The sequence below is a fragment of the Streptopelia decaocto genome (assembly GCF_964273445.1).
Source record: "Streptopelia decaocto genome assembly, chromosome: 1".
Lineage (NCBI taxonomy): Eukaryota > Metazoa > Chordata > Aves > Columbiformes > Columbidae > Streptopelia > Streptopelia decaocto.
In genome coordinates, this window is record NC_138663.1 from 31,089,100 (window position 1) to 31,112,727 (window position 23,628).

The 23,628-nt window shown below is 36.0% G+C and overlaps 1 protein-coding gene across 7 annotated transcripts in view; it reads left to right on the forward strand.

Annotated features, from left to right (window-relative positions):
• Positions 1-864: 864 nt before the first annotated feature.
• The window catches only part of NRCAM (neuronal cell adhesion molecule), a gene marked incomplete at both ends in the record, with an annotated part of 69,616 nt that continues 46,852 nt past the window's right edge, over positions 865-23,628 (forward strand). For 5 of the 7 annotated variants that reach the window (XM_082070379.1, XM_082070376.1, XM_082070377.1 and 2 more), the window contains 9 exons: positions 865-970; positions 5,179-5,284; positions 8,143-8,339; positions 9,254-9,376; positions 9,753-9,923; positions 10,374-10,430; positions 12,567-12,678; positions 14,624-14,808; positions 16,280-16,411. In XM_082070379.1, the coding sequence (XP_081926505.1) occupies positions 865-970; positions 5,179-5,284; positions 8,143-8,339; positions 9,254-9,376; positions 9,753-9,923; positions 10,374-10,430; positions 12,567-12,678; positions 14,624-14,808; positions 16,280-16,411 (1,189 nt within the window). The remainder of the gene's footprint in view (positions 971-5,178; positions 5,285-8,142; positions 8,340-9,253; positions 9,377-9,752; positions 9,924-10,373; positions 10,431-12,566; positions 12,679-14,623; positions 14,809-16,279; positions 16,412-23,628) is intronic. The other 2 variants (XM_082070378.1, XM_082070380.1) reach the window with 2 other exon arrangements.

A 23,628-nucleotide genomic window follows, 5' to 3' on the forward strand; every position in this document is an offset into this window, starting at 1 on the left:
CATGGTTAATATGATTTCTCATGTTTGCCTGAGGGGGAAAATCTAACACATTTCAAAGAACAGATTTTCCTTAAGTTTAATTTCTGCCACCTCTTCACATAGGAAAGCAGGAGAAGAGAGTTTGGTAGTATGCTGCCAGTTAATTAGATTTTGGATGTTCAGACTATAAATGACAAAGTATTTTGATGTTGTGTATTTTGACTAGAATCAGAAATCCAGGAACAGGAGCCTAGGTTCCTATATAGTACATAAGGTAGCACCTCAGCGTGGCAATCCATGAAGTCTTCTATGTTCAGTCCACAGCTGTCTGTTAGAAACAGTTCCAAAGCAAGAAAAAACTAAGATACCTAACTCAAAGCTGTAAGAAGATCCCACGGTTTACTTAGCAAGTTTTTGCAAATGTTTCCATTGGGGTAAATGCCTAAAATAATTCTTTCCAAGAATTGTGCGGGGTGTTTGAAAGAGAGACTAGGTGGGCATTCAGTGTCCTAAATCTACTTCAGAGAACTATTATCTTTAATGTATGCTGTTTTTTAACTAGCTGGACTGATGCTTTATCCTTCTTAGGAGAGGCATTTGTTCTAGGAGTTGTTCACTAGTTTCCTTAGGAAAGTGTTATGATACAGGTGTCCTAAGGACTTCTGAATCTCTGCTTGCATTTCATTAGAGCACATGGTGTGACTGTTATCCTTGAAGACAATGTGTAGACTGCTAGTATTTCATAATATTATTAAGCTCTATAGTATTTACATATCGTTGTTGTCTTATTTTTATTTACCAGGTTTCTTGTCTGTATTTACATAACTATTCCAAGCTACCTAGTCTGATGAAGCTGAACTTCATTCTTCAAGTGTGATTTACTCAATGCAGCCTAAAATCATGATGAAAAAGAAGAGTGTATCTGCAAGCAAAGCTTCCTTGGTCCTCTTTCTGTGCCAAATGATTTCCGCATTGGATGTACCTCTTGACTGTAAGTATTAACCTGCTAAAGAAGTGCAGAATAATGGAAGATTAGTTAAATAATTTCTGTATAGGAAGATAAAGATAACTCCAACAGGGAGCTAAATATGGAGCGTGTTTGCTCACTTCAGTCAGGACATTGTGATTATGAATATTTACACTAATTTACTGAAGATTTTTAAAAACACTGCATATAAAATAACTTACATTGTTCACTTTAGAAGGGTTAACATAGGATTCTCATGGATACTCACACTTTGGTGTGCCTTTATTGAACACTTTATTTGTTAAATATGTATTTCATACAAGAGATATCCAGGAGCTGATATGAGATCTAGTAAAAGATTCAAATACCTAAAGTTCAGACACTGGAATCTTACTTTTTGACCCAGAAGACTAAATTATGTTCTTAGTAGTGCCTGAAAACAGTTAAGTACCTAACTTTAAGTTAAAGAATGTGTGCTGAGCTGGGAACTCTAGCATTAACCAGTGAGGAAACATCTGGAAGAGGGGAAATCCCAAAGTCTCTGAAGTTCTTGTCTAAGATAAGACTCTGATAGTGGAGAACCCTGGATGTAGTCCCCCACGCTGAAAAGGACGCAATGGTAGGTACCTTTTTTATAGCTCTAGTAGCTAATTTTATGAAATTACTCATGCTTTGGGTTGTTATCTTCTTCTTAAGATAAGCCTGATCACGTTTTCAGAATTCACTGAACCATGTTGCACCTCACAGTGACTATTCATTTGTTAAACTAATTGCCAGAGAAGAGAACATTAGAACTGGTGTTAAATTAATGGATTAATAAATCACTAAATTTGCCTATGATTCTAATCCGCATGGCGTTCTTTACCCCCTTGTTTTTTATACTTCCCTACCTTCCATAAATGCATGTTTTTCTTTAATAATCATTGACCTAAATTGCAACTGCTTTGGTGATTTTTTTCCCCATGATTATTTACAAGCCTCTCAAACCAATGACCTGTATTTCTGTAACAAGATCAATATATCTGAATTACGTCAGACTTGCTGTGCTGCGAATGCCTTTAGCGCAATAAACTGTGATTTAAAGAAGGCTTAAAAGTTGGATAAATCACTGTCTCATTTTCTAAACTTAATTTTTCTCCCTAAATATTTTTGCAGGCTAGAAAAAGTGTTTTAAACCCACCTTGTAGTTTAGAAACTAATGTAAATTACGCACCACTCTAATAGCTTTTGTATAGAGCAACACTTCAGGTTAAATTAACCAGAAATGTATCAATAGACAAAAATGAGTAGCCCTTTTAGCTGTATCCTGTTAACTCTTAATTAACATGTCCCCTACTACATAATGTTTAATATCTTTGTTAGGTCTGATAAATTCAAATACTTGAATTTTTAGACAAAAATCATGTTAACCAAAATTACATCTATAACTATGTTATTGCTTTCATAAATAATAGTTAGAATGGCTCTGGGAGAGTACCACAAGGGAAGGACTCATATTTTCTGTGGGTCTTCCCTGCATACCCACCACACAGACCTGATGGTGAGAACATACTTAATTAGTTGAACCTTTAGATTTCATCAGGTTAGCAGTTCCTATGCTCATCAGTGTCTCAAAGTAGGTAAGGGATGACTGACAATGTAGGTGACCCAAAGCAGTTTGACTTGCTCTAAAACATTATGGATCAGGAGACATTTATGCAAAATATCTGAAGTAATCAATAAAGATAAGACAGCTGAGATTTTTTTGTTTGTTTGTTTACTTATTTTTCAAACATGTTGGTTGAATAGAAGTAGGTGCTTTTGTCTTTGTAAGAGTGATTTTAGCCTGAAGCATTCTCTTTGTTCTTCCATATGATCATATGGGTGGATTGATTTTGACTTCAGCATGAGGGCAGTGCACTCCATTAATTCTGATTTGCTGTCTCCTCAGTATCAGTGTTTTGTGTCTTTGCAAGGCTAAAATCACATACCATGGTTGCCCTTAAAAAGTCAACACTTCAGAAAAGTTTCTTATACCATGAACTCTGAGATAAATGTAGAAATATCTGACCTAATGGAAATTGTGTCCAGAATTTCAGGCATTGCTGCATGGGTTACAGTGCTAAATGTTTTAAATGTTTTCTTTTTAATGGTGACCAGTGTACTTGTCAGAGATACTTATCTTCCCTCTCAAAAATGTTCATTTTCTTTTAACTAACAAATGTTTCTCTTTAATCTCCATTTGTCCATTCAACTGCTGATTCTGATGGGGGAATAAAAGCAAAACTTCTAGAAGAATGTAAGTTGCTGTCCACAGTAACCAGGCTGTGTGCTGCTCAAAATTAGTACTGATTGTGTTGTGAATTGAATTTGCAGTCCAAACATGTGTGATTCTGACATTTTGTTGGTAATTTGGTTTGCTGTAGCTAGATGTTTTGTGCTGATATTTTGAACAAATTAATGTGTGATTTTTTGATTGTGTGATTTTTTTTATTGTGTGCTGTCTGAACATTAAAATCCTTACTTAATACAGGCATGAACAATGTTTTACTACTACTTTCAGGAGTAAATATATCTGATTAAAAAAAAAATGATTGGAATATATGTACTTACATACTATTTTACATGTCAAGTCAGAGAGACTTTTATATCCTTTAAAAACAGTGGATACAGTTATTTAAGTAGACCTCATCTTTCATGGGATCTCCTGACTCAGTTCTAGTGTCATGGTTAATTTAATAAGTTTAAGGGCAGCGCATAAGACAGAAGTGGAAACTTCAGGTCCTTGATGTGCATCAGATGGAATATCCTGTATGTGGGGCAGTGTTTGTGTTGTGTCCTGTTTCAGAGGGTGCTTGCTTTTCCCAAGCAGGCATCTGACATGTACAGACCCCAAGAACTGCCTCTGAGAAGGAAAATAATTGTCTTCAAAGTGCTACTCTAAGGAATACACAGGAAGTCATCATCATCATGTAAAAATGTAGCTTTTCTCTTTTAAGCACTCTGCTCTCTGCAGTGAGGAGCAAATCCAGCTCTGCATGGCCTGTTACGCTTAGCTGCTATATTTCATTATGATTCCATGATCTGATTTTTTTTTTTTTTCCGGCTAGTTCTTGTGGGTAGGGCTTTAGAGATGGCTACCTCTTTCTGTGCAGCAGAGTACTTAATGTATCATGGTAGGGAAGACTTAAAGAAAAACCTCAGTCTTACCATTGCAACTTAATAGAGTGAGCGCTAACTGTAATGATTGAAATATTTTGCTCAAGTGGCTATAAATGACCCCAAAATGGTAGTAAAGTGTATTGCTGGACAGAGAAGTTACAACATTTACACAGGGATGTTTATGAGCATGTTATTAAACTGGTTCCTTTAGATGACACTAAAATGTGAACAGGTGAATAATGGTGAGGAAGATACCTTTCGCACTATCTTAAGATAAACAGGAAATTGTTAATGCAAAAATAGGTATAGATAATGGTAACAGATTATGAATTTCATTAAATAGATAGGCACCAACTACTTTGTCAGGTGAATAAATTCTGTTTTGTGCTACCCATTCTAGAGTACCTGATAAATCATAAATGTTAAATGTTTATTTCTCCTGGGGCAATTCACAAGATTGACTGTATTTTTGTTGGGTTTTTTAAGGTGAATCAGTACTGGGCTTTTCCTACATGTTTACTGTATTTGGAAACTAGCTACTATTTTTATCATTTTTTACAGAGTATTTTATTTCTAACACATTTTTTTACTCCTGAAAAGTAGCTCCTAAAAATGCTTTGTAGATTAATTCAATATGTTGAGCACAATAAATGTGTGAAAAGTTTATATCCCTAGAGAATTTGGAAATACATAAAATGTTTAGAAATAGAAAGCAATATATTTTTTTCCTTCTATGTGGTAAAAAGCATTTTTGTGGGTATATGTCTCACAACTTTATTCAGAATATGTTGGATTTAGAATTCAAGTGTCCTTTGAACTCTGATGTATAGAAATTATATCCATTAAACTTTTTGGCCAAGATCTTCATCCACTGTAAACTGGCATAGCTCTTTTGGAAGTTGGCGTAGTGACACTGTTTTACAATAGTAGAGGGCTTCAGCCTCTGAATACAGAGGATAATTTAATCCCACTCTCCTGTCAATGATTTGGTTGCCTGTTGCAATTCTGCTTTCTCTGCTTACAAGACTGTCTTGCTGATACCTGGAAAATATTGTTAAATTCCTCTCTGTTTCTTATATTCCATAATGAAGTGTCGCAACCTCCTACAATAACTCAGCAATCTCCAAAAGATTACATTGTTGACCCTCGAGAGAATATTGTAATACAATGTGAAGCAAAAGGAAAACCACCTCCTAGGTTAGTAGCAATTTTGTTTTGCTTTTATTGGCCTAACAGCATAAGAAATCTAAGAGAAAATAATGTAACTTTTGCAAACTAACAGGTATATGCATATGCATGTGCTTGCACACGCAGAAACATGCACGTGCTCTACCTTTGTAATTTAGCAGCTGACAGTGTCATAAATCTGACTCTTCTCGTCCTTGACATTGAAACTTTACTGTAATCATCAAGTAACTATTATTTTTTTTCTCCTTAAAAATAAAATAATACTCAGTTATTACAGGAGCAGATAGATAAATGCCCATGGAAAGCACTAAGAGGCATGCCATACTATGAACTGGACCACATCCAGCTTTAGGCATAGTGTCTAAGAAGAATGGACATTGAATAAATTTATAAGTAACGCTAATAAATTCAAATTTAAGTTTTTAAAAATAATTTCATTTTATGAGGCTCATGTTGAAATACATATGCATTTTGTGTAATATGTATCAGTTTTAATGAGCAGTAGCCTTGATTAACCAAGTGTATTTAATAGCCTTAAGTTTTGCATTTGGCAGAAATGGTAACGCTGCGTATAGATTTGATTCCTGATCATCTTCCATTTTAAGGCCCTGTTTCAGTCTCTTGAAATATTTGAAAATACTCATTTCAAGATAGCGAGTACCTGCACTGGAAATAGCAGTAGCTGTGCTGTCTTCTGGCATTGCTGGTAGCTGCTTCTCATTTCAGAGACTATAAAGAGAAACGTGCATCTCTGTTCTCAGTAGTGGTGTGCCACGACTTCAGCAAGGTCAGTCTGTAATTGCTCATTCAGACAGACACAGAGCTCATTAAATGTACTTCTTCTGAATAACCAGGGTTTTTTAAACCTTACTCCTTCTGGTTGCCTTGGAGTCATGGTCATTATCATGCCGGGCAACCGAATGGAGAAGAGGGGAGATTATCTGTGATGCTGCCACCCTTTCTAATGTTAAGTTAATGGTAGGAGTGCCATAAAACTGCTGTGTTTACCAGCATTTTAATTTAGCAGGCACAGTGCCATTCTCAAGAGTCTGGGTGTTGACCTGGAGGATCAGTTGATTAGTGTGCACTTTGGGACAACTGTACTGCTTCTGCAGAAGTTTCTCTTGAGGGCCTTTTTTGTGTTGGATTTACCTGAGAAACTGAGAGCACTGGCCCTGAGAATAACGTATCTGAATCATGTGTCAGGGTTCTCTGCTGTGCAGCCTCATCTTTCCCGTCAAATCTGTTTCACTTTGTTCCTCTGGTACAGAGGAAGTGACAAGATTTAACTGCAGAATTTCCTCATTAATTTTATTAACTTGTGCTTAGTTTTGCTACTTTTTAAAGATACAACATCCAAATTATTTACTTCAATAATTAGCCTGGTCCATCAGTCTTCATGACCTGCAGATACATATTGGAACTTGAGCTGCTTCAAAGCTCTGAAGTTGAAGATGAACTTTCTCAGTTTGAATTGTTCATTAAAAACAGGGTAATTTCTTATTGGTTAGAGCAGCCTACATAAGGGTTTATGGATGTGCTGTTGCCTATACTTTGAGACACAAAGATTCTGTCTTTCATGTCTCTCAAACTCAGGATTTTGTACTGCATTTGCCACCTCTCATTTGAAGCTGCATTACAGTTCCCTGTATCCTTTGGTGTTATTGGTAGCAGAAGGTTACAGGAACCCCATGTTCTACAGCTTCACCCACAAGGTTGTCAGAAACAGGGTGACTGTTGATTCACCCACTGTGCACACTGGTTCCCAAAAAACACCACAGTGTGGTGCGGTGCTGCTGGGCATGTCCACTTCTTCTGCTCTCCCGCACCACATAGTGCAAATAGCGTGTCCAGTCTTGCCCTTCTACTGCAGAAGGTCACACACAATTTGAGTCACTTAAAATTTGAGCTTTTCTAGTAGCTTATATGTCTATACTTTTAGGAAGCATTATAAACTGTAAGTATAAATAGTGTTTGTGTTTGGGGTTATGAAGGTGAAGTGTAACAAGTAGGGTAACTGCTGCTCACAGTGTTTGAACCTGTGAGTGCTCAGCACTTCACAGGCATTGGTCTTGCTCTCTGTAACTATACTGTTGGCCTTTAACAAAGCATAAGTAAGAACTTGGTGTTTACCGTAGTATAAGTCTCTGCAAATCTCTGCTCTTTTTACTTTATTTTATGAGTTCTAATAGGCTTCATTTTGAGTGACTACTTTTCAAAACACCTCTTGCTTTACGTAACACCAGTATAAATATGCTAGATTAATTATGGCCTATCAGACTGCAAAATTTCATTTAAAGAATCATGGTGGCTTGCGTTAGAGTAGTGAAAAGAAATCAAACTCGCCACACAGTCTTTAATTCACTTGCATAACTTCAAAATGGCCAAACCAATTAAAAGAAATGGTCTCCTGCTGGGACCTGAGATGACACATTTCAGCCCAGAGCAAGATTTTAAAAGCAGGTTTATAAACCCTTTCAACAATGGGTTTTATAATGGAAATGCTAATGCAGATTTAGCAATATCAGTTCTTGCAGATGTTGCTGTATCATCTTTAGTAGCAAGAAAATCAGTTCTTTTCCATATATGATTAACTACAGAATCTTTTAATGTTTTTTTTAATATTGACTTTGAAATGGTTCCTCGTAACAAATTCAGCTAAGCCTTTTATATTAAAGTATTGCCAGATTTCTTATATTAAAAAGTGCTCCATTGCTTTATTAGATAATATTGTTTGAGAACAAGTCTTATTTGCTAAAGAAAAAATACCATGTGTTATTGAAAATTACTTTTTTCTTCTTTCTTTCCATACAGTCTACAAAAAGCAACTGAAAAAGAGAGTTTTCTTTTTGTTTTTATTGTTTTAGCTTCTCCTGGACACGCAATGGAACTCATTTTGATATAGATAAAGATGCACAGGTAACAATGAAACCAAATTCAGGGACCCTTGTCATAAATATTATGAATGGTGGGAAGGCAGAAGCCTATGAAGGAGTTTACCAATGTACAGCAAGGAATGAACGAGGAGCAGCCATTTCCAACAATATTGTTATAAGGCCTTCTAGTAAGTGAAGCTCTTAATGTTCATAAAATGTGAAACAATTCAAGTTTGCTTATTTTCTTCCGAGTGTTTTGCCTTTTTTTTCCTGCCTTAAAAATTTAATCATCAAAGTGATCATGTTAAAAGGTATTGTATAATTCCTGATAGCCAGATTCAATAATGAATTGAATGTTCTCTCCAATTTTCCTTAGAAAATTAAATAACCAAAGTGCTTTCCTGATTTTTTTTGGTACTTCTAGATGACCTATCACGTTTAAAATTGGGTTGTATATATATGACACTACAATTAGAATAAAATGTTTACATCCTTAATGCACATAATTGATGAAGACAATTTTTATTCTTTCTCTGTATTCCATAGGTTTTATAATAGCTTTAATACAGAACAGATTGGGACCAAAAAGAAGATAAAGCAAAATCTTTTGATTAATGATAGACTGTTTCTATCATTTTTAATGTGATTATTTTCTTAAATCAGTTTTTCAATGTTCTTAGCTTAAAAAGTGTTGCTCTCACATGTTTTAATAAAGCTGTATGTGTATATTACTGTTTCAGGAAGGTCTACCTTTTTTCTAATCTAGTGCATCACTTTTTTTTTCTTTTTTTTTGGCATTATCATAGTTAAAACTTTGCAAGATATTTTTATAAAACCTCTAGCGAGTAGCCAAAATAATTTTAATCAGTTGATTATACTTTCAGCAAATAACTGCTGTAAAAACGTTTAAAGAAAAACTATGTTTCTCTCAAGGAAACATTAAAGAGAACAAAAGTTAGATCTTTAGTAATCATGATAGAGCTTAACATTTTTGTGCATGTAGTTCTTCTGGGTTTTTTTAATATTATGTGCATTTCATTCTTAAATTCTAGAATTTTTGTCAATGCATAGTTTGTCTGTGTGTTAAAATTAATTTCTATAGGATCCCCTTTGTGGACAAAAGAAAGACTAGAACCAAATCATGTTCGAGAAGGTGATTCACTAGTTCTGCACTGCAGACCTCCTGTTGGCTTACCACCACCTATAATATTTTGGATGGATAATGGTGAGTTTGTTTTTATGCAGAATTAGTTTACTTTATGCAGTTTTTCTATACAGTTGATCATTGCTTACCAAGACAACAGATGGTGGAGTTTTCCTCTAAGTTAAAATTAAAAGAATTTTCATTTCTGTAGAAACGAAGAAAAAGCAGACATGCAGCCCAAAAGCATGAAGCCAAAAGCAGCCAGAGATCTTCATGTAAATCATAGATTAACACAGTGGAGAAGAACAGGAAGACAAAGGAGCTTGAGAGGAAATGTAGAAAGGTCTATATATTTACAAACCCACAAACAGCATAACTGAACGATTGTGGAATCTGCAGATCATAATAAAGGAGTGTGTACTATAATTGAGATAAATGTGTTCTTGTTTTCCTGTAGCTTTCCAAAGGCTGCCTCAGAGTGAAAGAGTTTCCCAAGGTCTAAATGGAGACCTTTATTTTTCTAATGTGCAACCAGAAGATACCCGGGAGGACTATATCTGCTATGCAAGATTTAATCATACGCAAACTATACAGCAGAAACAACCCATTTCTGTAAAAGTCTTTTCAAGTAGGTATTGCATTACCTAATTACATACTTACATAGTGTTTATCCAGAATTCTCAAGTTATTTGCCAAAGTAGTTGTATGCAAGGGAATTTTGTAATTTTAATTCTGAATAAGAAATTACATTACTGTATAAACTTAAGATGTAATCTCCGATATTCCTCATATATAATTCCTTTTAAAAGCTGTCATTTTTTTCCCTTTATCAGGCTTTATCTTTTGAAAAAAAGTTTTGTATGATGTGAAATACTGAAAAAATGCCATGGAAAAAAGTAATAGTTTTCACATGGTTTTCATGTGCTAGAATATAAAGTTACTATGATTATTGTAACTATTGAAACAAATTAATCAATCATTTGATTAACTCACTGCAGCCATATCATCACCTTTTGATTCCCAGTACTTTTATTTCTCCCTCTTGTATGCATTCTTCATGATATTCTGTTTATTTCAGTGGATTCATTGAATGACACTATAGCTGCTAATTTGAGTGACACTGATATTTATGGTGGTGAGTTACACTGGTCCCCACTGATACTCCCTGTTTCACAGTAGCATTTAGTTAACTAACTTCACCTCCATGGCTATTTAACCCTTTTGCTCCCTTTTCAGTTTCTACTAAAGGTATCTATTAGTGCTGGTGATAATACATGCTTTAGAAAGGGACTGCACAGTGTGATCCTTGCAAATATTTAGTGTTTCAATGTTATTGTAACATCTGGCTCATAAAATTACAAATTCTCATAAAGAATTAGTCCCTTCACACTGGGGCAGATTTTTAAAATTGTCTGATTGCTTCTATAATGTGTTGCTTTTTAATATGATATATATATATTATGTATCATATATTTTAATATAATATATATGTGATATATTATTATGATATGCTCATTATCACTGGGACTATTCAATATCACATGCTGAATAATACATAACAACAATTAAGCATTTAACAGATGCACTTCACATTTAACAGTTTATTGAATGTACCATTCGTTTTTAACATATTTCCTAAGTGTAAAATCTAAACACTTTAATGCTGTCTGTATAAATAACTATGTAGGGGAAAGATGAGTTTTGTTTGTCTCATGTTTAAGGTGATCTTTACATTATTCTATGTTAAGTGGTCTTTTGTATGTTGTGAATTAAATTCTTCCAAACAGGTATGTGTGTTTAGCCAGGCTGGCTTTGGAGCAACGCTGATACCATAATACTTGAGGTTCTAGACTCTCCACTTGATTAAAAAATACATTCTATTTCTTTTATTTTTGTCTTTTTCCATGTCACATGAGGCTTTGTACATATTAAACCATAACTTACAGGAATCTAAAATAAAACAAGGGCAGAGAACGTTTAATTTTCTGCATAAAAATAAGATGTCATTCAAGAACAAACAAGAAATATGTATCTGAACACAGAATGATATATTAGCTGTCATTAGCAAGGAAAACATCATTCGGTTGGCTCACAACTCAGAAATACCAAAGGTGATTCTACTGAATTTTCATAGGTTTGTAAAATGAGTCAGTGCTCCTTAGCAGTACTAAAACTGAGTAGACTAGTTATTGCCTGTGATATTCAACTGCATTCTTCACTCTGGATCACCTTTTCTCCCAACTTGAAGTTGTTTGTGTACTAGTTTTTAAGGAATTCATAAGACATACTGTATTAAAATTAAGTGTTCTATTTATTTTAATCTATCAGTAAATCCTGTACCCTAATAAACAAGAGTTTATTATGTTTCCACTCACATTTAAAAAAAAATATAATTTACTGTAATGATTCAGACTGCTACTGTACTTGAGAGCAATTTCATCCTATGTTCTAAAACTGCTATAAAAGAATGTTAGAGTATTTACAGAAAACACTCCACTCTGTTATTACAGAAAGCACTTTTATTCTGATTTCCATGAAGGCACATGAAATACCATAATACTTCAAAAGCCAACAGAGTATAATGTCGAAAATGGGTCTTATATTTATAGGTCTCTGTTTACTGTGGTTACTTCTTGTGGGTTAATCAATGGTTCTTTATTACCAGACTGTGGAACAGCTTTAATTAAAGTTAAATATATAGTAAAAAGAGGATACAAGGCTTAGCTTCTGAAAAGATGCCTCATGTTGTCTAGGAAATATTGAACAAAGCATATTGCAAAGAGTACTTTTTTTCCCCTTGCTTTATATTTCTGAATATGATAAATTTGCCTTATTTTTGGTTTGATGGAAGCCCAGAAATCTTTGCTATAACTTTCAGTCTTGCACTATCACTCACATCAGTCACCTCTTACTCCTTGTAGTAGTTCTGCTGAAGTGAAGAGGGGCTGCTTAGGATCAAGCCTCAGCATTCATCCATCAGGCTGCATAGTTCCCTGTGTAAAAACTATGTATCAGTTGCTCCTGTCTCTAATAATAACGTTTTTCATGTGTTTGTGTGTGTATGTGTGTTCAAAATCATAGCATTTAACAGGTTGAGATATGCTATACCTGTCAAAAACCTCATTTGTTGAGCTGTGTATTTGTGTAACACAATAATTTTTTTATTAAATGGCCAATGTGGAGCAAAATCTCTGTCCAAAATGTGAGAATGGTTGTATGCATTTGATCACTATTAAAATAAAATTTAGAAGTTATTTTTTTCTTGTTCCAGCGAAGCCAGTTACAGAGAGGCAGCCGGTTCTTCTTACACCAACAGGCAGTACAAGTACCAAAGTGGAACTCAGAGGAAACGTGCTTTTGTTGGAGTGCATTGCAGCAGGATTGTAAGTTACTTTTTAGATGGTGTTTTTCTAAATAAAAACACAGAAACTAGAGGGAAACATTTCAGAGATGCTTAAAATGTTACCACGGTATAAGTTTAGGCATTTCAAAGAAACTGAAAGAGCTCTTTTAAGGAAGTCCACAGTTTACATGGGCATCAGCAGACTTCAAAACCAACTATGAACATAAATATTATGGCCTCTGCCTTCTCTTATCCCCATACCCTGTGCACAGGATTCAGGTTGCACCATTCTCTTTTTAGAGGACACAAACAAGAAACATCATAGAGGAACCTTGGACATACATCTGCAGAACTGCAGTCAGGAATCAAGCCTCTGTTTTTTTCCTAAATTTACAATCAAGCTCTCAAATGATATAAAAATAGATTAGAATCTACTGGTCTAATGAAAAAAAGCTGCTCACATATGCTAATAATTACTTAGTAGATCAGCTAGGTGGGAGTTGTTAGAACATACCTTCAGTTCCTTACATCCAATTTCTTGTTGTAGTTGACTTTAATTGGTACTTGTTTCTTCAATGTAATGAAAGTTTGCTTCTGCTGGTTATTGTGCAAGTAGAAAATAACTAAAGAGCAATTTAACTTCATGAACTCATTTGGTCTTAAATCACTTTCATTCTCAGGAAGAAATCTGAGAATAGGTTGGTTAGTGCAGAAGTGGAAAAATCTTTAGTACCTATTTCAGGAACTGTCAACATGTTTACAGTGCACAAAAGCATATAATGCAGAGTGCTCTGAGGCGACCATTAGGAAAGCCAATAATTGCAAATGATGCTGCACAGCATGGTGCAGATGCATTCACTTGCATAATCTCCACGGTGTAGGCTTGTGCACAGCTTGACACAAGCATCAGTGCAGCATTTCTGTCTCAGGTGTTTGTGCATCAGCCCCTCTAGCAAAACCACACCTATGAGTGGGAGTAGCATCAGCTCAGGTAGTCTTTGTCTCTAATATAGTTACATGCTTTTTGACAACCCTGCAATAAAAATATTCAACGATCTGAACTCCAGTAAAATAGCTGGATAAAAATGAGAGAAAAACGAGAATATTATCCATAGTGTGGCTTTGTGTCTGTAGACATCATGTAATTTAAAAAAAAATATATATATAATTATGGAAGCTTACATAGTTGTCCACAAAGGGCCAGATTTAGATTTTGTTTTGAACAACTATTCCTAATTACTGATACTATAATTGAAAGTCAACTTTGCTAGGTGTCTCTGTTATAAAATATGTGATAATAAACTGCTAAGAGAATATTTACCTTGAATCATTACTGTTTGAGAGAGGACATTCTACTCAGTAAGCAACACCTTGTAATTTCTTGCAATATCAAAAGCATATCTCCATGTGTTTGGAGAGCTTTCAACTTCAGTGGACATTATGGGTCACAGCCAAGATTTAGATGTGGTGCAGTGACAAGTAGCTGTACTTTACTCAACACTGACATTTTTTTTCTTGATTTCTTGTGAGAAATAGTTTATCTCCTTACAGATCTGCTGTAAAATTTGGAACATTCATGAAGCATTAGGATCTTGCTCAAATGGACAACTGTCAACTTGTTATTATCTAGAAACTAGCTTTTAAAGCACCATGACCATCAATTTAATAGTATAAGTGCAATAAAATTTGAAATACACTTGTATTCATTACTTAACCATCAGGGTTTTTTAGATTAATCAGCAGACGAATGTATTCTATAATTATGAAGCCTACGAACAGATGGCCATTGACAGTGTCAGTGAGGCTTGTCATTTCCTAGAAACAAATGCTGGCATGTTTTGCACATTTACTGGACATGCCCCAAAATCTGGGTAAAGGCTCTTAAAATAATTACTTATAAAATATAAGTTCAGAAAATTACTGTATTGAACTCTCATCTTCCTTTTCTCCATCCCTAAATTTGACTTGTGCTTTTGCTTCTCCAGACCCACACCAGTAATCCGCTGGATTAAAGAGGGTGGGGAACTGCCAGCCAACAGAACATTTTTTGAAAATTTTAAGAAAACTCTCAAGATTATAGATGTTTCTGAAGCCGACTCTGGGAACTACAAATGTATAGCAAGAAATATATTAGGTTCTGCTCATCATGTCATTTCAGTAACTGTGAAAGGTAATACTAAGTAATCCTTAATGTAATATTGTCAGTGTCCAGAATGCAAAACTGAAGTAACCTTTCTAGGATAAAGTATAGCTGAAAGGGTTAATGAAAATGGTAAAAAAAAAAAAAAAAAAGAAAAGGCAGAGGACATTATCATTAAACCAACTGAATTCTACCTGTGGAAGGACTTTACTATCTCTAATCTTTTTTTTTAAAAAAAAAATATGTTACTTTGAAAAGCAACAGGCTAAGTTGAGACTGTATGGTAATGGTAGTGAAATAATTTCTTAGCTTATATGAGTGCTACATTTATTTTAGATCCTTTTATTAGCTGTCGTTAGACTGCTTCTTTCCCTTGTTTTTGTGTCTTCCTCCCCAGCTCTCTTCTTATTTTCTCCATGTTTTCTGCTCTCCACAAATAAAGCCCAGATTCTTTTTCTCTATTTTTACTATTTGTCTTATGGTCTTATAATATTCTTCCTTTTTCTCTCTTAATTAACATCTCTGATTTTCTATCTTCTTCATGCTTTTTTACCCAAGATGATGTCTTACTAGTTCTAAAAACACTTAGAGTATGTTTGTCCAAATAGGAATTGTAAGTATGTTTTGAATACTATGAAACAAAAAACCTGGAATGACAGCTAATTACTCATTGAAATAATCAACTGTAGTGCTTACTTTGCATACTAAATAGCCATTTGTTTTATTGTAAACCAGCATCATTTTGTGATCACATTCAGCCTCTTTTTTAAAAGCAGAAGTTTAATTTTATGTTTGCATCTGTCCATCAATCCAAAATCTGAAATTTAATGGCAAGATGTGATAACATATGCTATTTCTGGTTATTTATTGTAAAAGAGATGGAGACATAGATTAGTATCTTTTGATAAGGACAGTGTTCCATCCATTTTGATTTCTGTGTGTTTTCAGCTGTCTCAGGTAAACATCTGGCTCCACTGCAGTCACCCATTGAATTCAGCCAAGGATTTTGCCATTTCTGATTTTCACCTTTAACATTAAATCCTTTTATGTAACCAAACCTGCATTCATTTCTCACAGTCCAACTATTGTGAGCATGGCTGTCTCTGAAATTAGTCAGAAGACCACTCTAATCTCTGCAGATGCCTTACTCAGATAAATTTTACTTTATTAGGAAGGGCAAATCAGATTCAAAGCAGGAAACCCTAAATGAAACAAAGAACATTTTGTTGCTTATCTCAGAATTTTGAAGGAAATAGATGCCCCCTTTTTAATGCAGCAGGTAGCCAATGGCTCAGTTTAGCTAAAGTATAATCTACCAGTTAAGCACTGTGTATCACATATATATGTGTGTGTATATATGTATATAAATTAACAGTGTAAGTGTATGTCTATATCTGTACATACCTTGTGTGAATTATCTTATGGTTACTGTGACTATGCCTTATGATTTTCTGTATGTAATTTTGGAAAATGATTGCTGTGATTTTCTTCCTAACTCCAGCTGCCCCATACTGGATAACAGCACCCAGAAACTTGGTCTTGTCTCCTGGAGAAGATGGGACATTGATCTGCAGAGCTAACGGCAACCCAAAGCCTAATATAAGCTGGTTAGCAAATGGCGTTCCCATAGCCAGTAAGGTTCTTAATTATCTTATGGGAGAATGAGTGTGAGAATATGAGGAATATCAGGGTGATTTTTCAAATATAAATGAAGAGCATGTATTTAAGTATTTTTGCCTGGCAGGTAATACTAAATTATAAATGAGGTGATAAAAATACTGTATTTCATAAAAGTGGAACAACAAAGCGTGCCTCTAATGTGCTTGAGAACACTAGAACTTGTGACTGTACTCCTGGTTATCGCATCTGGTGTTCTGCTGGTGATGTCCTTACAGAGATCGGGCTGTAGCAACAGAGCTGTGCCGTCACCCTTCAACAGGGACATTACTGGGATGTAATTTTTACCATGGTGTTGCTGCAGCACTTGTGTTTGCTAGACATCTCCTTTGCTGTCCCGCTGCAACACTAATTTTGTCTAGGAATTGTGAAGGTGACATAAAAAGTCAAGTCCTCAGCTCTGTATATGTACGGAGCACTTTTGCTGGATTTGCAGCTTGGAATATGTTTGAGCCTTCCAGGCTTCAGCACTAAAAAGCAGCAGCAGCAGCAAAACTGACTGGATGTGTCAGCAAGTGCCTGGGAAACAGCTTGTGCCAAGGAGGTGTCAAAGAAAAGGAACCCCTAAGGCAGGGAAGCAGCTGTTTCTGTGTGCATGGGTAAGAAAAGCAACCCTGACTTGGTGGCTGAGCCACTTAATTGTTGCAGTGTTGTGACTGGCAAGGCTTTATGACAGACTCAAGATAACTGCTATATATAGCACAACTTTACTTGGGAAGAACTTGCTGGAGGACACTGCATTCTTCTACCTTTATCCTTCCTCTTTCATATAATGATATTGTAAGAAAGAAAGGTGGGGACAGACTTTTTACAAGTGCATGTTATGACAGGACAAGGGCTAATGATTTTAAACTACTAGAAGGGAGATTCAGGCTAGACATGAGGAAGAAATTTCTTACAATGAAGATGGTGAGGCACTGGCCCAGGTTGCCCAGAGAGGTGGTAGATGCCCCATCCCTGGAGATATTCAAGGCCAGGCTGGATGAGGCTCTGAGCAACCTGATCTAGTTGCAGATGTCCCTGCTCATCGCAGGGGGGTTGGACTAGGTGACCTTCGAAGGTCTCTTCCTACCCAAACTATTCTGTGTTTTCTATGATTCTATAAAAACAGACCAGCAGACAACCTACCCTGTTGACTGGTGAGAGGTAATGGGCTCTAAAATATTGGTCTGTCCTGACCTATTGAAAGTATGACAGTGTAACTTTCAGGAGTTTCAGGAGATGTTTAAGTCTGTCCATGAAGTAAATGTCACAGAGTTTGGGACATGGAGGAGGATTCTCTACAGTGAGAATCTAGGAAATAGCAACAGGTAAATGAGAACCCTCATTAGATATATTCAAAATATGTGGGATATAGGAGAGATTAAACTGAACTGGAGGGAAAAATATGCAACTTTTTGGGGAAAAGTAGGGGTATATATTGAAACAGATAGAAATATTTAGCAAAGAACCTGTTTCAAGAATTCTAATTAAATGTAAGTTGAGATAACTAGCCTGAGATTTAAAATTAGAAGTATCCATTGGTTAAACAAGTTATATAAGCTGACATCAATCACCTCATCAAACAATGGTATTACAGGAAAACAGGAAAATATTGATGTGATTTTGTAGTGTGTATATATTGTTTGTAAATATGATGCATGCATTATAATCAAAGTTTAGTAACTGTCCTGCTCTTTCCTTTCTTAGTTTTGAGTGGTCTGATCTTCTTTACTATTTACCATTAACTTTTTTTGGTCGGTTTTGAGGAGGTTTTTATCCTGCTGTCCTGAGAGTTTAGCTCTTCAGGCCTCCTGACTGGTAAAATCTTTTTCACCTGGCTATCAGATCCACCTTTGCCTTACACTGCTTCCTTGTCAAAGCTGTGGGACGTGCTGTTCAAATGACAAGTACATTTTCCAGAAAAGCGATGACGTGTTCTGCGTTCTTGCAGGATGGCAGTAAAACATTAAGAAACAGAGAGTTTTCAGAAGCAGCTGCAGGATGCCACCGAATTTCCCAAATAAAAGGGCAGCATATATTGGCTGGCTGGCCTTGAGGAATCAGTACACAGAGTCTTATTGAAGGGAACTCAGTAAAAATTAAGAGACTTTAATTAAATTACCCACTCAACTAGAGTGGCAGGGGGGGAGGGGGGATAAAAAAGGAGGAAAGAACATAGGAAATAAATAACTCACGAGCTCAGCTTTGTCTTAAAGATCACTTTCACTGCTGAGAAAAGCTGAAGTTTTATCCACCTTAAATATTTAAGTGCAAGTTTACTGGATGCTCCACTACACTGAGTCTGTCAGGGCATCTAAAAAAGAGATACATCGTGATCACAGAAAGTGCAGTTCTTCAGATTCGTGTGATTTTGTGTTATTCTGATTTATCAGAAGCTGGTCTGGAAACTACCAAGTACAGTTCACTTGTTACTATATTATGAAATTGAACCCCTCTTTTTCCAACTGAATGATTAGTAAATCACTGTAAAAGGAAACTAAAGCAGCTGTTTCAGCTTCAGGGCAGTGCTGAGAGAGCTACACCCATGGCAGGATTTCCAACAAAAAAATGCTACATTTGAATTTCAAAGCCCTGCTGTCATCGTATATCCCACAATGTGCCTCCTGTGGCCCAGTAATCTGTTTGCAATACTTTAATTTTCTATTGGAAAGTGCATCTGGGAAATGCTTAATTCTTCTGGTTTTGTTTTTCCATAATAGTGTCAGACAAGGAAGGAGGAATGCTGAAGAACAAACCATTTGTCCATATCTCAGTCAAAGGGTGAGGCTTAAATACCTAAAGGGAAAAGGAAAGAAGAAAGAAAAATTTAGTATGTCTTAAACACCTATGAAGAAAAATTGTAATGGTGTAAATTTTGTTCCAGTTTACATTAATCGGGGTAAAAAGAAATATTTTAATTAATTTTCTTCAGCAATAATGCTTAAAAACTCCAGCATGTCCGAAGAGCAAGCTGCTTCAGGCATACTGGAGTGATGAGGACCTAACCTCCTAGTATTTACTCACAGGAGTAATTTGAACTCACATGCACAGTCCCATTGAGGTCAATTAGAATTACTTTGGCAAGTAGCAATTGAAAGTTCAGGCCATGACTCTGCCTTGCCTTGTGCTTCAATTAACACTCAAGATCTGCATTATTTATACTGCTGCATAATCCGTTGTGTTTTACAGCTTAGATATTCAGCATGGTTTTACAAAAGGGAAACCATGCATAAAGTATCTCAACTTTTAAGAAAGTAACAACCCCGATTAATTGGGAAGGGGAAGCGCTTTCATAATTGGACTTCAGAAAGGCATTGCAAATACTGCACAAAAGACTAATTTATTGGTTCAGTGGTTTATAGTTCATGATGAGCTATTAAATATTAAATACACACACTTAGATTTATACAAAGTAGTACACAGAAAGGCATGTTATTCACTTGTTTATATCGCATTTCACATTGAATCTGAGGTTTTTGTTAGTGTCCATTAGTAATCACTTTGAATTTAAGGGAGAAACATTAGCCCTTAGATTTCCTTCATGAAAGGCCCTGATAATCCCTGGCTCAGAGATTTGTCATCCATCATGCTCCCTGTGAGTACACACACAAGCTGTTCACTGCAGCCATGGCAGGGTGGGGAGAAATCTGCTGGACTCTGATGACCTGAGGAGTTCTGTCTGGGAGAGAAGACTGCCAGGGCAGGCGTTTATCCACCGCTTCTGCTGTCCTTGCGTTACACTGTGCATCTGGCCTAGGAACTGCAGCGGATAGGAAAACCTGCGATAATCAGGGTTTTTTTATTCTGCACAAGGATGGTTTTGGCTAGTGAAGGTAGTAACCTGCTGTTCCTTTGGAGGTAATAGTACTATCAGAATCAGAAACTAGGAAACAAGGATTTCATTGATCACAGGAAAATATTTTGCTGAGGAACAAGTGGGATTGGTAAAAAAAAGGAAAATGGCATCTTCTTCCATGTCCCGTCTCTTCCAGAATTAAGTCTTTGTCAGTTCACTGGAAGGAGCAGAGCAAGGCAAAACCGGATTACTTAAGTTCCTTGTTTTTCTTACTTAGGTTCGGTCTTGATTTGACCCTATAGGTTCTCAAGTATCTGATGCACCATACTGCTCACCCTTGCTATTTCACTACCAGTTTTGTGTTCAACTCTGAAAGCATAGCCTCCAGAGCCCTCTCCACTGCCACCCCTTCCCCACCCCGCCAGAAGAAAAAGGGATTCTAGTCATCATTCTCTAAATACATAATATGTTACTTAGATAATATGATTAGAGATCTGAGAGAATGGGACTGTCATGCATAATAGTCCCTGATTTGAGCTCTAAAATGTTAAGGGGCAAGTCAGCTGCAGCCAGAAGGATGTTAACTGGATGCTCATTCATAGACCATATGGTTTATGATCTACAGAGACCCAAGTCTCTCCGTAAAGGACTTGTCATGTTATCAAGCCACTTCAATGTATATTCCCCTGTATATTCCTCCCAGTTTTCTTAGTTGGTTGGTTGATAATGTTAAGTTCTGCTTCTATCACATTCTCATATTGTCATAGCTAATCTATCTGAAAACAGATTTCCCAAATTATGCAAATAATTCTTAAAAAATCCTGTTTCAGTCATTCAACTCTAGTTAGATTTAACCACATAAAGACTTGTCTAGTTTTGGAAATGGTTACTGTATTAATAAATTACTCATGAACTTGAGTTTTTGGAGGAAGAATCAGGTCAGGAAGAATAAGATACTTCTAGTGTACTATAATACAAGCGATCCTGTGATCCTGTCAGAACTTGAAAAGCATACACAAGCATCACTATACAAGGTCCTTATGTTTCTACATTCATATCAGAAAAAAAACCCCTAATTTTCTGTCTTTGCTTTCTAGATATTTTTCCTTAATAAGAGGATCTTCAAAGTTATCTCTGAAGTTAGAGTTGTTGAAAATCATAGCTTAAGAGCCACTACTGAACTCATGCTCCTGTTTACATTCACTATTATTTGTGCATAAACTTAAGGAGAGAATTGTAGTAAAAACAGAACTACAGCAACAGATGTTCAGTATAAAATCTAAGTCAAATAATTGTCTCAGCTTCTCTGAGAAACTAATACTCTGCTATTGATGCAAAACGATAACTCAGCTTTACTAAAGAAATGAGTGACTAAGCACTATAACACTTAAACAACAGACTTTGTTTTCCAACATTCATATATAGTCACTGTGAATGCATAGGAGGATTGATTACTTTTGGTTCATAATTTTGATTTGGTGAAGAAGATGCAGACGTCTAAAAACAGTAATGAATATTTCTGCTCTTTCTAAAGAGAAATTGTTCTCTGTTTTCACTATGTCTTTCTGTGACAGTTAACTGATCTAGGTAAGGTTAGCTTTTACACATGCCAAAGATGTATGTATTCTCACTGATACAGGGAAAACCAGTCAAGTCATTTTGTTCCTTTCTTTTCCAGCTTGTTTTCAGCCAGAGGGAATCTCTAGTACAGTATCTGAGGATGGCATAGGCATTTTCACTGTAGAGGAGAAACAGTTAGTACTCACATATCCTACAAACAGTGATTGAAATCCACAACATGCTTCTGGAAAAAAATACGCACTACCTTAAGTTACATCACACTTCTCAAGCAACAGAAATCACTCTAGGTCAGTGCCCTCTGAGAACTTCTGAGATCAGCTGGATCTCATATTCACTTTGTTGTGTTTCAGAATGTGGGATCAGTGTAAGGAACTCTGATTTCAGGAACAATTAATTTCACATTATTAGCTTTTTTTTACAAACAATAGCAAATTACAGAATCACAATCAAAGGTTTATACCTTCTTCCCAGTGAATTATTTTCAGTCTACATTGTTTGTTAGGTTATTTTAAAACCACTTTATCCTAGCATAGCTGAGGGTGAAAGGAACATCTCGTCCAACCTGCCTGCTCGAAGCAGGGTGTTATCTGCATCTGGTTGGTCAGGACTGTGTCCAAACAGATGCTGATTATCTCCAAGGACAAACTCCGTCTCTTCTTTGGGCATCCTGTTTCAGGGTCTGACCACTCTCACAATAAAAACTTGCTTTTTATGTTTAAGCTAAAAAACCCCACAGCTAAAAGCAATGGATTTTTTTTTTTCAGTTTTACACCGAGCTTAAAGATTTAAGCTAAAGAATTTAAAGTCGGTAGGACAATTTCATGTCTGAATAATTTTCTGCCCCAAATATGTATCTTTCTTACAGATTGGGCTGAAGTTCGTATCATTTATTTGGACAGATAACATTCTATTATATACTGCATCATCAGTTGACAGTTGTTCTGTTCTTCAATTTGTTTCGCTTCCTGAATTTGCATAAATATACAGTGACCAGCAATTAAAATTGATCAGGAAAATTAAATTCTTCAACACAATAGGGTAAAATATTGCAACAAAATCTGGATTAAGCAGAGAGCACATCTCGTTCTGCCTTTTTTTCCAGGAAAAAAAAAGTAATAATGGTGCCATAATGGTTATTTAAACATACTGACAAAAGTAATTGCCTAGGCTGTCTAAAGTTTATGAAACAGATGGAAGTATGTGTTCAGATCAACAGAAGATTTTTAGGGTGTTGATGACTAACTGTGACAAAAATATCTGATGGCAGCTATACCTTCTCTGTACAGGAATATGCTGTGTGTAGCTATAGGGTCAAAAAGCTGTCTTATTATATGAATTGATGGAAAAATTAAGTGAAGCCGAGCAATCAGGTCTTTGTCCAGAAAGGACGTAGCCACATTCATAAGCTGAGACTCGGTGTTACTGGGACTAAATTTTGGTTGTTACAGGACACATGTTCACTTGCCTGTTACAGCAGCAGAACTCCTATAACTAATCCTCATCACTTGTTACCCCAATTGTATAATACAAACTCATTTTAAGCATTACCTAATTCCTTGCTACTTTCCCTATCAGTTCCACATTCAGATTTGTCAAATGTGTCAAAAGCATTTTCCCCTTTTTGTGCAGCCATCCTGTAATGTCCTCAGAATCCTGGTAAAGGCAAACAAGCAGTGCTTGAGTGGCCCAGCTGATGGCTGAAGTACCTCATGCCTTCTTTATCTCAGTCTTTACTAGCAAGACTAGCCTTCAGGAATTCCAGGTCACATAGACCAGGCAGAAAGGCTGGAGTAACATGCACCCTTGGTGGAAGA